This window comes from Eublepharis macularius, chromosome 14 (genome assembly GCF_028583425.1).
Source record: "Eublepharis macularius isolate TG4126 chromosome 14, MPM_Emac_v1.0, whole genome shotgun sequence".
In the NCBI taxonomy this organism is placed as follows: Eukaryota; Metazoa; Chordata; class Lepidosauria; order Squamata; family Eublepharidae; genus Eublepharis; species Eublepharis macularius.
The window spans coordinates 44,092,439-44,105,763 of NC_072803.1; the positions used below are offsets into that span (position 1 = coordinate 44,092,439).

At 40.9% G+C, this 13,325-nt stretch overlaps 1 protein-coding gene across 4 annotated transcripts in view; it reads right to left on the bottom strand.

Annotated features, from left to right (window-relative positions):
* ZNF618 (zinc finger protein 618) overlaps nucleotides 1–13,325 on the bottom strand; it is a 127,210-nt gene that overhangs the window by 50,200 nt on the left and 63,685 nt on the right. For 3 of the 4 annotated variants that reach the window (XM_054997564.1, XM_054997565.1, XM_054997562.1), the window contains one exon: nucleotides 8,673–8,929. In XM_054997564.1, coding sequence (XP_054853539.1) covers nucleotides 8,673–8,929 — 257 coding nt within the window. Of the gene's footprint in view, nucleotides 1–8,663; nucleotides 8,930–13,325 lie in introns of all 4 variants that reach the window. The other variant, XM_054997563.1, reaches the window with a different exon arrangement.

Sequence of the window (13,325 nt, forward strand, 5' to 3'; positions counted from 1 at the left end):
TTGAAGGCAGCCACACTGACTACGGTGTATAGAGATTTGTAGAAAAAGCCCACAGCACAGGTAACAGAAAACACAAAACGAAAAGCAAGGCTATCATGAACAATAAGATATGAGAAAAATATGAGCTTTAATATAAAAACTTTTAAAAATATAACAAAAATGCGTAAATATAACAGACAAAAGAGAAGCCACCTGGGCAATTAAAAACAGCTCATCATGCATGGGGGGGGGGGGGGTTAGGAAAAAGAGGAAGTCACATCTGGCCTAAACAGAGTGAGGGCCACCTGTTGAGAAAAACAAAACAGACAGATGTCACAGTGCCATTTCACTAGTAATCTGTGTACATATAAGCAACTGTCATTGATCACCATTAGGAAACAGAGGGCAGCATAGTTAAGAGGCTTCTTTTCATAGCCAATTCAGCCCCCCCCCCCCACAGTCACGCTCCATAATGGAAGCCTATAACTCACAGTGCAATCCTAAATAGAATTAGATATGTGAATGCCAGGAAAAAACTTGGAATAACTGGTGGGGGAGGAATACTTTTTTTTCAAAGCCTCCCTCCACAATTTTTCCATCACAAAAACTGGAAATTTTGGGCAGTACTGGGAAAAAATCCTATAAAATATTTTCTCTTTTACGATGAGCGGAATGTTTTTAAAGTCAAGGTGGCCAGGCCGTAGATAAATATATATATATAGCTCTTAAATTCAAACTGCATATCTACACCTAATCTTCATGAAGGGAGCGTGCAGAGCTTTCATTACTTTCCAAATGTTGCAAGCCTTCTGTTGTCCTGTTCACTGGGACTCTTTTCTTGTGGTTGACCTTTTCACTTCTCCCTCAAACCACTGTGTCACATATATCCACAAATTGGGTAAGAAGTAGCTTTATTACCCTGCCTTGCTGGAGGGAAAAAAAGATTAGAAGGAGGTGGGACAGAAACTGCACCAAAGCCTCAGAGGTGAACTCTGAAAGTTTCATTGAGAACAGAGCTCTCTTTAACCAGTAGCTACAGAAGGAAGAAGACAGCATCTAGCTGGAACTACATCTAGCTGTGCAGATATTTTTTTTTAAAAAAAAACTTTATTAAGTTTTTTTTAATGACAATACCAAACCAACACCAGTGTATATACAAACTTCTCCTTTGTACACATTAACTTAAAACGTAACCATACAAAACCCAAAATATAACAATTCCTAAAGAGTTCCATACATTTAGAAATTCAATAGCTCTTGACAATGAATGTTAGAAGAAACATTTTTCCTGCAAAAATTGCACAATAGGAAACCAAATTGCTTGAAAATTCTTCCAATAAGCTTCCAGATTCTGAATGCCTATAGAGCAATCCACTTTACCCAATATAAAATGGTTCCAGATGGAATCGTACCAATTTTGTAGTGAGGGCCCTTTCTTATTTCCCCATTTCTTGGCAATCTCAATCCTAGCAATTGCTAACAAAGTTGTTATTGTAACCAGTTTGTTTTTATCTACTTGTCTTAACAAATCTATTTCTAGAAAAGTATTTTCTGGATTTCTTGGAATCTGTTGGCCCACTATACTTTCTATTTGCAATAATACTTTATTCCAGAACCTTTTAATGGTGGGGCAAAGCCAGAACAGTGTAAAAAGTCTCCTGTCTGTCTGCAACCTTTCCAACATTTTAAGTTCAATTTTTTAAAAAATTTAGCAATTCTCATTGGAGTTAAATAGCTTCTATGTAATATCTTAAATGAGTTAAGGTGAATTGTTAAAATTTTAGAATTAAAACTTGGGGCCTTCCATGCTTTTTCAAAATCCTCTTTGGAAATTCTACCTTCACAATCTGCAATCCAAGCTCTTTCAGCTGTTATAATATTACATGTTGATAATAATACTTTATAGATCTTAGAAAGGAGACCTTTATGGCTTAAATAGTGCTTCTAGAGCAGTTAAAGGCATCGCCCAATTTCACATTATACCTAGGGTTTCTAAAATATGTCTTATCTGATAATAATTTAACCAAGATATACTTTCTTGCACTGCAGCTTCTATATCTGGTTTGGAAAGAATTTGACTATTCGAAATAAAATCCCCCAATCTAACAGCCTTTAAGGTACCATCGTCTACAAGGAGAATTTCCTTGAGCAAGAGGGAACCAAGTTTGATTAGTATAAGAGGCATATCTGGAGGTTAAAGGGAAGGAGTTCACTTCTATATTTATCCCAAATTTTCAAAGATATACATAAAAATAGATTTTTGTTGGACTAGGGGCGTTCTATCCATTGGTAAATTCCAAAAAAATTCTAGAATTGTACGGTTGTCACAAAAGGCCTCATCAATATGTTGCCAGCTTGTTTGTTCATCTGGATTGAACATAATTACTCTAAGCAGTGCCGTTAATATGGCAGCTTCATAATAAAGTTGCAAATTTGGAAAATTTAGGCCACCCTGTGACTTAGGGTAAGAAATCACACTGAATTTAATTCTTGGGGGTTTGTAAGACCAAAAAAATTCTGTCATTGAAGATTTGTGCAGATATTCTAGAAAGCTAAGATTATCAATTTATTGTGATAGATCCAGAGAAGTTAGCCATGTTAGTCTGTAGCAGCAAAACTGGACAGAGTCCAGTAGCATCTTTAAGACTAACCAACTTTATTGTAGCATAAGCTTTCGAGAACCACAGCTCTTTTCATATGGAATCTGTATGCATCTGACAAAGAGCAGTGGTTCTTGAAAGCTTATGCTACAATAAATTTGGTTAGTCTTAAAGGTGCTACTGGACTCTTTTACAATTTATTGTGAATGCAAATATAATATATTTGATAATACAATTTATGTTATTTACTACAAAGTTAGAGTTCTTAGTTTTTCTACTTTTCAGATAGCAAAAATTAAGATACACATGCTAAGGTAGCATCAGCTTGCAGTTTTCTCTCAAGTATTTGCAATTTTGCCTGTAGATAACTTTTAAATAACTTTTAAATAACTTTTAAATTGTTGAAGGCTTTCACGGCCGGAGAACAATGGTTGTTGTGGGTTTTCCGGGCTGTATTGCCGTGGTCTTGGCATTGTAGTTCCTGATGCCAAGACCACGGCAATACAGCCCGGAAATAAATTCCATAAATCTGTTAAATATTGCAATATTATATGCTAAATAAATGATAAATTATGCTTTTTAAGTTGTTAAAACAGTCAAATTAGTTTAGATTTGCTAGGACATTGAGTATTGCATATATTTCAGTTGTCCCCTAAATTTCCAATTTTTTTCCACCCACAAAGTCTCCAGAAAATTTATGTTTCTGAATAAAGTTACACTTTTCCAAGTGATCAGTGGGATGTAAATTCTACTTAGGACTGCACTGTCAGTCTGCTACCTCCTCCACACTCTAGGTTATCAAGGTGACTCACTATGATTGCAGTTACTGTTTGCAGTTATACTTCTACCCTTTGGAAACATCTCTGTATAGGGTTCATTCTGCTCTCAGGGTTCTTCCCCTCCAACAGGCATGCCGCTTGGGATTTCTCCCTGCTCTCCCAACCTCTTAGCTGTCCCTTAGCTCACAGTGATCAAGAGCTGATGGTAGATACTAGCCCCTTTCAAGCAGCATCTCTATGAATAAAATTTAAGGCTACTGCACTGATTTGCTGGTAACAGCTAAAGCACAAGCCAGAGGGGTCTGTATCAGGAACAGAGTTATGAATTTTTGCATGACTTCCATGCTTAGTGGTGTTTCAGGATCTGCAAAGGAAGAATCCTTGCTCCTCCCCTAAACACTGATGAAGACAGGCCCTCCATTCTTTCCCCGTAAATGTAACTGGAACATCCCTACTATCAGCACAGAAAGCTAGGACACCCAGAAGATAAAGTAAAAAAGAACCAAAACAACAACAAAAACTCACAAGCTACTAAGGCAAAAAATCCCATTCTGGCATAGGCTCACCTAGCTGAAGAGCATGCAGCAGCAGCAGCAGTGTGTGGTTATTTTAAATTGTAAATTTGTTATAATTATAATCACTGTGAAATTAAGTTTTAAAAGTCCCTCCCCAAGTAGTCTTTTAAAGCTTTTTTTAAAACACACACACATTTTTCTGTGAAGCATTAATGTTAAAGAAAGAGGCTTCACAGAGTTTTAGTTTGAAAATTAAAGAAGTTAATACTTACTTGCCTCCCTTGATGCTAGCTACTGCGACTTGGCTGCTGGCAGAAGTGCTGGAGGACCAAACACACTGTCTTTCAGCAGCCACAGGAACTTTGTCCAGATGTTGCTGGTCCCGCCTCAGCCTACGCCGCCGCTGTTCTTGGCATTGTGCCTCCATTTTTTACAACCCAAACAGATAGCACATGAAGGCAGCCAATCACAGCAGCTCTTGCACATGTTACAATCACTTCCTTAGGAAGCACCAGGACTTCTCTTGACAGGAAAGACATTCTCAATGAACTGTTGATCACATTGCAGATTTTGTCCCTGAATTGTTCTTGTTTGATTGATTCTCGATGCACAAGCAATTTTTCATTTTTTAAACTAGCAACTTGAAAATCTAAAGCTTAAGCTGTGCAGGAAAAGGAGACTACAACTCCCATCAGGCTGCGTGAAACGCTGCCAATGCAAACAGATCTGTAGCCTTGAAGCGGATGAACAACAATCGTTTAGACTTTTAAAAAATTAAGTTACACTGTTTATTTGAACGCACACAGCAATGAAACTAAATTTCCACTACTCCATTCAGAAACAGAAGGTGGGTTGTGCAAATCCCATGTTAGTGGAGGAAAAGTGATGATTTTGGAGGTTTTTAGGGCCCAAATTAAAAATGGATGCAAAGGTCTTTTATGTACACATGTTTTGTTTTGTGGTCATGGGCTGTTTCCCGTGGTAACCTTGGTGATTGTGTGAGATGAAGGAGCAAAGTCCGCCTTCAGCTTTATGACAAGCCCCTTATAAGCATATACTTGTAATTGATGGAAAGTTGCTCACATTCTAGGCCTGTGTAAGCAATAAGACTTGGATAGTCTTTGAGTTAATTCCCCATTTATGAAACAGTCACATTTATTCTTTTTTTTTCCTGATCAAAATTGGCCGGAGTCACTCCTCTTGTATTGGTGTTAAACAGACTTTTAAATTAAAAACGTACACAGTAGTTATATATAAATCATTGACTGATTCCCCCTTTTCCAGCTTTTTATTCAAACAATTAGCAACTGTAAAATTCTGCTGATGCAAACAAATCAGTGGCTATTACCATCGATAACCCAGACTTAGACAAACACCAAACGATAAGACATTTTTTAAAAGTGCTTGTTTACTGGTTTGCTCGCTTTTTATTTAAACAACTGCCTATGGAGGAACACAGAGCGACAGAAGGCCTGTTGGGGAAGAGGCTATATGACTCCCACTGGTTTGTGAGAGAAAATGTACAAAAGGCTGACAAATCCAGTGTACGATACAAATACGTTTAAAATAAACCATCAAACTAGCTCAAACGGCTCACAAACAGTGCTACCCACCCACCTGCAGGGCCACCCTTGTCCAACCAATGGGTAGCCTTCACTCTTGGAGAGGTGGACTGAAGCTGCCACCGCTGCTGCAAGCTGGAGGCCGAAGCCCTGTGAGGCTGGGTAGCAACTGCTGCTACCTCAGGATGGAAGTCAGACCCCACGCAGGGCAGGGAAGGTGGCCCAGGCCAAGTGCCACATAGGCAGGGCAAGGAGGTGCAAAGCCAAGGTGGGCCTGCAAGGCATTTTAACAGGGCTAATTTGGACTCCTAGTCTGCCCCCTGCAGTTCAAGTATCCTTACTGCAGACAGAGGTGCCTAAAAGCTATGCTGGTGTCCAGAGCAGTGCCAGCACCATTTTTCTCCTAATGAGCCAGAATGATGATCACGCATTTATTTATTTAGGACAAGTCTTATCCAAGCTATGTAAAAAGTTTAAAATAGGTGACGTTGGAGAAAAATAAAAATAGTCTCCAAACACTTCAAGATCATGTGTCTCCAGTTAGAAACTGATTTGCTTTTAATGAGGACTGTAGCCTGGATGGGGCAGAGGCTCCATTGGCTCCACTCACTGCCTCGTTCTCTTGTGAACCAAGGCAAAGGGCTCCCTTTTAAACCCTGCACCTCAGAGTGGAAACACACAAGATGAATTACATGTGAAGAGCACAGGTTGGGTCGCACAAGCTTCCCTGGGAGCAGTAGTCTTACTCTCCCCCCTTTCCAAGCTCCTGGAGGAAAACTGAGCTGAGTGGATTTTCTTACAAAGAACAGCCACTTGACTGGAGAGAGTCTCTCTTTCAAAAATCCACTTGCTTCGGTTTTCCTTCAGGAGTTCAAGGATGGGACAGAGGAAGGTGGGAAATCTGCACTACAATTCCCTGCCGGGAGAAGATGCCTGGGAGGGACTAGGTTTCTCTCTTGTTCGCAAAACACCTCAGCTTTTTTCCTGCCTCGTTATGTTGCTCCCCACCTCCCATCCCCATCCTGAGCTCCCAAAGAATTTTTGAAAGAGAGAGAGAGAGTCTGTGTGTGAAAGAGAAAGTCCCTCCAGTTGCGATTCTCCCCAGCTGAGAATCACATTGAGTGGCTGTTTTTTTTTTTTAAAGACTAACATTTCCCAGGGATCCTTGCAGGATCTGACACGCACACGTGCATCTCGTGTGGTTCTACTCTCAGTCACTTGTTCTCAACGGAACATGAGGGAAGAACTCTACCACGCAGCCAATGTGGTAGCTAGAGCCCTCTGTCAGTGTACCAGGGCCAAACGCATATCCATACAGCTTCCACTTTTATCCCACTCTTTTCCCAAGAACTTAGTGATGAGTATATAGCTCTCCTCACCATTTTAGCCTCATAACCATCCTGTGAATTAGGCTGGACTAATAGAGAAAGTTAGGTCCAAAGTAGCCCCAGTGAGCTCAATGACTGAATGGAGATTTGAACCACAGCTCCCAAGGTCCTACACCAAGACTAACCATTACAACAACAATGGTGTGCAATCTAAATTATACTCCCTTACTCATACACAAACTATTTGCTCCACTCGGGGAAAACCAGCAGCATGGTACAAGCAACCATATTTTCTTCCCCTCCAGATAAGCAAAAAGCATCTCGAAAGGTGCCCTTAGTCTTCAAGTTACTGCCCCAAACACATTAGCTGATCCTTCCATCCCCAACACACAAGTGCATTTAATTATACAAACAAAAAGAGTAGGTGCATTAAGAAAATGAGCTTTGGGATGGGGGGCATGCCTAATGCTTTCTGACATGGTTTTCCTCAGTTATGAAGCATAAATAGAGTGACACACTAGAGCAAGAATCTCCAACTTCGTTGGGCATATACAGAAATCTGAGAAAAGATAGTGGGCACCACTCTAAAATGGCTGCTCTGGTGGTAGGACCAATCACAAAATAGATGGCAAAGGGATGGGCCAATCAGAAAATGCGAGAGAAGCTAAGAGGTAAAGGCCTCTTGGACTTTTCTGAAGTGCTTCCTGTACTGAGATGGTGGAGGAGAAAGCTTTTGCTTTGGGTACAAGGAGGCATGGTCTGGTTTCTGTTTCCAGAGAAAATGAAGGGTTTGCTCCCTGCACAACCACAGAACAGAAACGTAAGGAAGTTGAGCCAGTCAGTCAGCTGGGAATGGCCTTAAGCTCCTTGTTTTTTCTTCTCTATTCAAAGCTCATGAAACAAAGAAGTCCCAGGAAAATTATATGAACACAAGAAGAGCCCTGCTGGATCAAACCAGTGGTCCATTTAGTCCAGCAGCCTGTTTCCATGGCAGCCAACCAGTTGCCAAGGAGGGGCAAAAACAGAGGTCCTTCCCTGGGTGGTGCCTCCCAGCACTGGAATTCAGTGGTTTGCTGTAGAGGTCCCCTTTTATTCACCCACAACTATTAGACATTGATAGACCTATCCTTCATGAACCTAATTCCTTCTTGAAGCCATCTATGCTCATGGCCATCACGTTCTCTGGCAGTGAATTCTACAATGTAATTACTTGTTGAATAAAGAAGTATTTCCTTTTGTTTAAAAGGGACACAGGACTTTCCTGACTGGAATTCCTGAGCCATCATTTGATCCTAAAAGGCAGTCACAGGGGCCCAATATAGATTAGGGCTGTGGTACTGGAGAACTCTTTCCCCTGCTCCCAGATGTTTTAAGTCATGGCAGGGCGAAAAAAAGGTAGAACACATAGTATTTCTGTCTCATTTTCCTACTGGAGCTGACAGCAGCCCAAAGGCGCTTCTTTTCCATCACAAAACTGGCATGGAGGAGAAGGAGATAACACACATGTCCGTTCCCAGCACTGCAACTACCACCACCCATTCAGAATCCTTGCTCTCTGTGGGCGTTTTTTAACCACCATATTGCAGACTGGATGCTCAAACCAGGGAATCACACCTAGTTTTGCTCTGAGGAACCAACTATTAAAATTCCTCTGATAAATTCACTGGAGAACAGAACATTCACTTGAAACACATCAGAACAAGTTTACTCACACCACATGGTTTTTATACCCACTTTTAAAACATCTCTCATCACAGTGATTTGTTGAAGGGAGGGTTCAGACAACCACTGAACAACAGGTTAGTTGTACAGACTTGGCCAAAACAGCTCTATCCATACCCTTTGTAGTTCCACCCCCCACCCCCATTTTGGGTAAAGGTTAAACCGATTGACCACCGACCTAGCTTACCAAGCGTCTGCTGGTTACGGACCCCGCCAATCACCACACAGATCTCAGCTGGAACTTCCCCTGCCTCATCTTTCAGGCTCTTCTTAGAATCTTTGGCGTCATCCTGCCAGATCACTTCCTGAACATATTCATCTGGTACCTCTGTCTTCACTTTCACCTCAGACATTGTCGCAGTCTCCTCGCTTGGCAAAGAATGGGAAGTTGCAGAATCCGTGCCTTCTGCCTTCATGCTTTTCTGGCTTCTTTTTAAGCGTTCCCTTGGGGGTGGGGAGAGGATATATAAAACAAGAGCACTCAGGTTAATACCTAGTGACCAATACTAAACTCATTCACCTTTAATGCAACCAATACAATTTTAACCAGAGACAAGGGCTGCGATCCATTTGGTCATGACAAGTCTGAGCTTGGAAGTCTGTCAATTCCTCTCCTTGCAGCCTGGAAACTGAAGACTTCCTGTCTCCTATCCAGACTCCTTTAAGTCAAAGTAGACAAGATGCACCAACAGTCAGATCCATAGGCTTCTTCACATGATCTACCATATTGTTATACTGCTGCATGACTGAAGGCTGTTGCATACGTTGGCTGAATTCTTTAACAGGATACTTTGATTTGCTGATTTGTTTCTAAACCACCTGGAACTCTTGGGTGAGGCAGGGTAAAAACCATCTTGGCTAAATACATGTTTGAGTTAATTATTTCTTACCTCCTCCACACTTTCCCCCTGTAGCTTGTCGCTATTGTAACATAGATGAATTCACAGTTAATATACTTCTGCGCTCCTTGTCAGAGGGCAAGTTTCTGTGCCTATCCATTCTATGACTTTTTCAACATAGTATCTATCTTTCACAATTATGAAAGGAACAAACATGCATGTGCACACTCATTTTCTCAAAAAAAGAGAAGGCCTGCCATTCAAAGGCCAAGATAGCTACACACGCCACGGGCAGCAACAGTCAAACCACAAAGCCAGAGCTTCCCTAATCTGTAAACTGAACTCATTTTGCCAATTTGGTTGATTCTGTTTTCTGCTTGTTTTTGTTGCTGCTTCATAAAAGTGCTATTTTCCCCCTGCAATAGTGCAATTCAGTTTTAGCAGATAGTGGGAACTTTAAGTTAATGTTCTGAGTCAATGTGTGGGTTGAGAGTTCAAAAGACAATATAAATATTTGAATTTGCAGAAGAGCACTTTCCCACTTCCACTTTCTCAGTGCAGCCTACTGAGCCTTCCTTCCGAAATTTTGGTCCAGAGTTATGTCAGAGGACCCTCGGGAACAGTACAGGGGGGCAAAGTGGGGGGCTATAGTGGGACAACTGGAAAAATTGTCCCAGTCCCCTTTCAACGAAGTTAGCACCCTTCTGTCATCAGGAAGAGTGGTAAGCAAGTGGCCTACTTTGTGGGATGGTTACCAGGACCAATAGAAGTAACAAAGAAATTCTGTGAACTAGAATTGCCACAGCTCTGTGAAAACCCCAAAAGTAATTTTGGATCCATGCAGTTTGTACACAGAAAGCAAAAGAGGGGTGGGGGTTATTTAATTTTTCTGCCTATTGCAGTAACAGAGAGATGAAAGCCTGGGAAAATTCAGAGGCAGGAAGGTTATTTTTTTTTCTGGCCACTCTACAAACTTTTTCTCAATTTTACTGATGGAAAAACTGGAAAATTTGGGAGAGCAAAATTTTTTAAATTATTTTCTTTTAGAATGAATAAAATGCCTCTTAAGACAAGATTTTTTACACTTTTTAATATCTTTACAGTATAAAAGAGTCTGGTGCTTTTTTTTTCAATTTTCCTAATAGAAAAATTGGGACATTTGGGAGGATCACGGTGGGGGGAAGCCCTCTTATACTGTAGACATAAACGTTTAAACAAAAAATCTTGAAAATGTAAATAATTTGGCAATAGTTAATATGTTCTACTGTGTTTAATGACCATACATTATTAGAGAGTTTAGTGTTTTCAATGCTATAAAGTTTAGCTTAATATCCAAGCATACTGGTTGTCCTGCCTATTGTGACTCTGAGACTGCCTCTTAAATAATACTTGTTAATTTGTTTGTTTATAACAGAATCTGTTTTCTCCCCTCAACTTTTATTTTTTCCTACCTTTCAGACATCAAAAATTAAAGACAAGTTGCTAGGGTAAAAGGTTGCAGCAGTTTGCAATTTCTTCTCAAGTACTGTGTATACTAGAAAATTTTCTTAAGAGAAAATGAAGGTATTTATTCTTTTAAATTCCATAAATATGCCGAACAGAACAATTTTATACACTGAGTTATAAATGGTGCATTTTATATCATTAAATAAGTAAAAGCAGGGCTTTATTTCAGCCGGAACGTGGTGGAACGGAGTTCTGGCACCTCTTGAAAATGGTCACATGGCCAGTGGCCCCGCCCCCCTGATCTCCAGACAGAGGGGAGTTTAGATTGCCCTCTGTCTGGAGATCAGGGGGAGGGGCCACTGGCCATGTGACCATTTTTGCTGAGGGCGATTCAAACTTTAACCCCCCCCCCTGTTCCAGCTGACCCAAAATGACATCATTGCGCAGTCCCGGAAGTGTGTGCGCACTTTGCGCATGCGCACGTGGTACGAGGGGGCCAACCTCCCATCGAGAGTTGCCTCCTGTGGTGGCAACCCACTGAGTTCCACTACCTCTTTTCACAGAAAAAAGCCTTGAGTAAAAGTAGTTTAGGTTTGATAGGTATTGTATGTATTTCAATTGCCCCTCCAAATGTTTGGGTTTCCCCCCTGGGGACACACACACACACCCCGGCTTCAAAATATCCAGAAATTTTACAATTTGGAGAAATAGCAACAGGGGTAAGCATATCAGAAAACATTAATTGTGACCTCCAGGGGAAACCTCCTCCATAAATTACTAATGCACTGACTACATGAATGAGACCTGGGCATCAGTCTTCTAGAGGATCCACTGACAACATTTACGCCTTTCCCAAGACTTGCATAAAACCAAGTATTGGGTGCCTTCAGAAATGAAAAAGCACCATGGCACATGGTGCTAGGAATCAAACTCCCAATTAATCAAAAAGCATATACATACAGCTTGACAGCGCTTTCAGACAGGTTGGCAGAACAGCAAGAGAAAGCTGGGGCTCCAACTCACCCTCCCAACCCACCCACCCTTCACAGTTGTTCTGTTACCAAGTAGTCCTCTGTCAAAAGCTGTCGCACTAGACACTATTCCTGAACTTGCCAAAGCTCCTGGGCACCAGCACTAAGCCCACCAGAAATCACCAGGGTCTGCTCACAGCTGCACCCCAAACCTGCTTTGGACTGTGCCCCATGGCCCTCCCAGGAACCGTCCCCTGTCCCCTTCAGACTGTCTTTTCTTTCTTTACTTTTTAAATTCTGGCATATTTTAACCCTTATTAGAAATCTGGTTTAAATGCCTCTTACCAGGGAGGGGGTGTCATTTAGCAAAGCAAATTGTAATACTGGGAATGCACATGCACACACACTCACACACTGCTAAATTGCATGATCATTGTGTTAAGTACATAGACAGTCATGCAGTCACTTAGTTAAGTAGGTCAGAATAACCACTTAAAAATTCCAGCAGATAAGAGATGCAGAACGGTGAAGCACGTCAACCTGAAAAGCCCCAATATTTGAGATATTTCTTTCTTAAAGTATCCAATTGCCTGGGCCAACAGTGCTATTTCATATTTCCAACCACAGGAGTTAGAACGTTCAAGGCCGGTGTTTCTACAGTATCAACTTTGTTTCCAAATATATAGGTTGTCCAGGTGGCAGCCATGCAGGCAGCAGTATGTGATGCTAAGATTTTCTTTTCCTCAGTAGTGCATTGCTTCTGGATGCTATTAATGCCATATAAAAATCAAATGAGCTTCGTTAAAAATTGCTCACCAATTCAATCTATAAATGTAGGAAATTTTGACCTAATTTAAGAAAATTATTTCAGCTTTCATGGAAAATTACTCCTGGTTTCTCCTAATCATGAGGAACAGAAATCAACCTGGAGACTTGCGGTGTTTCAGTAACATCCATGGTGTATCCAAATACATCAGCTGAGTAGGTGGAAAGTGAGCAGGTAGTGCAATGTGGCACTAAGATGTCCTTTTTATCTCCGTTGCTTTGTTTCTGAATACAATTAATTTCATATAAGAAGAGAGGGTTTAAAATTTATTTACATAGCTCTCTCATTCAATGCACAGATGTGAAACATTTAGGACTGGTTGTTAGTATCTATTTTAAGAAAAATATTTTTAATGTGCATTGGAACTTATTCCGAGTTTCTCCCAGCAATGAGGATGCAAACTGAGCTTGAGGCGTGCAGTTTTTTGTAACATTTGCTGTCATTCCACATATACAGGTTGAACGGGTGGGAAGCATGCAGACAGCACTATGTAATGTTAAGATATCATTTTCATGTCCTTTGCTTAGTTTCACAATGCTATTAAAGTCATGTAAGAAGCAGAAGAGAGGCTTTTAAAAATTGATCTATGAAGCTCTTTGACTCAATCTACAGATGCGGGAAATTCAGATCCAGTTCTCGGCATCAGTGCTAAGAGATGCATTTCAACGTACCCCAGAAATTATTCTGTGTTTCTCCCACCAATGAAGGATGGGGAATCTCCTGTAACATAACTAATGGACCGGACTGAATGGTGCAGT